Below are 3,051 nucleotides of genomic sequence, written 5' to 3'. Positions count from 1 at the left end.
CTTTCCTTCCCTTCCTTCGGTCCCTTTAGGTGTGATTTGGTGAGGGAAATCAGGAAAGGGAGTGGGGTGAAGGAAAGTTGTTTTAAAAAAAATCCAGAAGGCGCGAGCTGGAGCGGTGAGTGTGTCAATCAGAGGGTTTTGTGCCTGGGGGCTCCTAGCGCTTCTGAGCAGAGGTGTCCCTGGGCGGCCCCACAATGAATATGAATAGGAATCCTTGCTAAATGGGACAGCAAAGCGCACCGCCCTGAATGACTGCACGTCATCCTAACCAGCCCGGGATAGATAGGAGGGTTCCTTTTGTCTCTTCTCTCCGCCGCAGCTCTATAAAAGCCCCTCTTTTTCAGCGTGAGTTGAGTTCAAGCACACACCAACTAGCTGTCCAGGAAACAGCCAAACCAGAGAGAGGGGAGTGGGGAGGGAGAAAGGCGGGGAAAGGCAGTGCCTCCGCTTTTCTTCTCATTTCTTGCCGCCGAGACGTGGGTTACCGGACTGCAGCTTTTTATTTTTTTCTTTTAATTCAAGATTTTCTTTAATTTCCTTGCTAAATTCTCACCACGGTAGGGCCGCATCCCCTGTAATAAAATGAATTCTGATTCGAGCTCTGTCTCCAGCAGAGCTTCATCTCCGGACATGGATGAGATGTATCTGAGGGACCACCACCACCGCCATCACCACCACCAGGAGAGCCGTCTCAACTCGGTCTCGTCCACGCAGGGCGACATGGTGCAGAAGATGCCCGGGGAAAGCCTTTCGCGGGCCGGCGCCAAAGCCGCGGGCGAGAGCAGCAAGTACAAAATCAAGAAGCAGCTGTCGGAGCAGGACCTACAGCAGTTGCGGCTGAAGATCAACGGACGCGAGCGCAAGAGGATGCACGACCTGAACCTCGCCATGGACGGGCTACGCGAGGTCATGCCCTACGCTCACGGGCCCTCGGTGCGCAAGCTCTCCAAGATCGCCACTCTCCTGCTGGCCAGAAACTACATCCTCATGCTCACCAGCTCCCTGGAGGAGATGAAGAGGTTGGTTGGTGAGATCTACGGGGGCCACCACTCGGCCTTCCACTGCGGGACTGTGGGCCACTCGGCCGGCCACCCAGCGCACGCCGCCAACGCCGTGCACCCGGTGCACCCCATCTTGGGAGGCGCGCTCTCGTCCGGCACCGCCTCGTCCCCGCTGTCCGCCGCCTCGCTGCCCGCCATCGGCACCATCCGGCCTCCCCACTCGCTGCTCAAGGCGCCCTCCACCCCGCCCGCGCTGCAGCTGGGCAGCGGCTTCCAGCACTGGGCCGGGCTGCCCTGCCCCTGCACCATCTGCCAGATGCCGCCGCCGCACCTGTCCGCTCTCTCCACCGCCAACATGGCCCGGCTGTCGGCCGAGTCCAAGGACTTGCTCAAGTGAGCAGCGGGCCGGCCCGGCTGCGGAGAATGAGGGGAGAGCGGCGGGAGGGCTCGAGGTGCCGGGCCGGGAGGGAAAAGGGAGGCTGGGCGCTCGGCCGGAGGGCGGGAGGGAGGGCGGGGGGCTCCCGAGGCCTCCCACACCGTCTGAGAGATCTCAGACCCTACTTGACCGCCGGAGGGAAAGGACTAAAACCAAACTGCAATATCTAGGTGGTAGCGAAGGGGGGCTCGAACCAGACGTCGTGTGTCTTGCATGCATGCTTCTTTTCTCCGTGCCGCGCCGGTATTTCTCACTGCCATACTCTCTTGTCCAAACGGCATTTGTTGTATAAGGACGGGATCGGTGTCGTTGAACACCGCGAAGGGCCTTTAGAGTCGCTGCCCATATCTCTGGCTCTGTGTTCTCACCTTGGAAAAGACAACCATCCCTTTTGTGCGAAACAAATGTAAATATTTCCTTGAGATGGATGCAGTTAGAATTGTCTATCCTCTCCACAGTTGTTTTTCTAGAACCAATGGAGAGAGAGAGAGAGAGAGAGAGAGAGAGAAAATCTCAAGACTCAAGTTTTGAATTTCAACTCCAGTCCAGGGCATGACAGCTCTTCTGTGGGTTTTCTTTAAGACGCAGTGTAGGTCGAAAGAATGCATGCACGCTTCTAAATGAATCTCGTCTAAACATGTTGTGCAGGCCGTGATGCCATTTTCCTTGTAACAAGGATTTATGAGGGAATTCTCCGAAGTACTCCGTATATCTGTCTGTGGTTGTAAGAAGTGAAAAAGGGGGCAGAGTGCAAAGACCCGAACTCACGCACAGGCGCTTCTCCCCCACCCCACCCCCTTCAAACTCTATTCCCCACCTTCCTGGGCTGTTTTAGGGGCTGGCGACTGCAAGAGCTTGGGCTCTCTCTGCGAGCTTGCCCCATCCCCCCTTGCTCAGTTATTTCTGCATGCGGGGTCGGCTCTCTCCATCATCAGCTTTGAAAACTTACTGTGGTTTGGGGAGGGGTGCCGTTTTTATTTTCCTGAACATTTGCTTGAACTATTTTGTTAGGGCTTCGAAGACAAGACCTGTCTTTATTTTTTATATATTCTTGATAACTATGATATATTTATTAATAACCAGTGTTTCTGGATGAGAATTTCAAATAAAAAAGAACCTTTAAATCCTGGCTTTGCTTTTGCCTAAAATGTTTGAAGATGGAGGTAGTGGGTAAGGAACATGTGGACCCAGTAAGGTATATCTGGGAGTGGGGGGGAGATTTGGGTGGGTGGGCAGATTCGAAGAGTTTTCTCTGATCATTTACACGTAAAGAGGTCAGACGCATTGGTGTTAATTATTACAATGAAATAGCCTTCAAATGGGGGCCTTGTCCATGTCGCTAGTCTTGTGATATCCGAGCTCCTATTTCTCTGCAGTAATCAGATCCTCATAAACTCAACAGTTGAGATTTTTTTTAAAAGTGATCTAGAAACCCAAAGTGTCAGGAAATGAGAGTCAGAGTGGTGACCGCGCTGTGTTGGCAACAGACAAACAAAACAGTAAGTTAACTTCTTTTCACTTTAGATTGACCGTCTGGCTCTAAAAAAAAAAAACAAGCAAGTTAAAATCCAGTATATGTTTTAAAAATCAAGGAAGAGTAATCCTAAAAAATAA

General features: G+C 52.6%; 1 protein-coding gene across 1 annotated transcript; it reads left to right on the top strand.

Moving 5' to 3' along the window:
• Positions 1-582: 582 nt before the first annotated feature.
• OLIG3 (oligodendrocyte transcription factor 3) lies at positions 583-1,398 on the top strand. The gene has a single exon (XM_059083418.1). It carries the CDS (start codon positions 583-585, stop codon positions 1,396-1,398), a length of 816 nt encoding a protein of 271 aa, XP_058939401.1.
• The last annotated feature ends 1,653 nt before the right edge of the window (positions 1,399-3,051 follow it).

This window comes from Kogia breviceps, chromosome 13 (genome assembly GCF_026419965.1).
Source record: "Kogia breviceps isolate mKogBre1 chromosome 13, mKogBre1 haplotype 1, whole genome shotgun sequence".
In the NCBI taxonomy this organism is placed as follows: domain Eukaryota; kingdom Metazoa; phylum Chordata; class Mammalia; order Artiodactyla; family Physeteridae; genus Kogia; species Kogia breviceps.
This window is presented reverse-complemented; position numbering and strand designations above follow the sequence as displayed.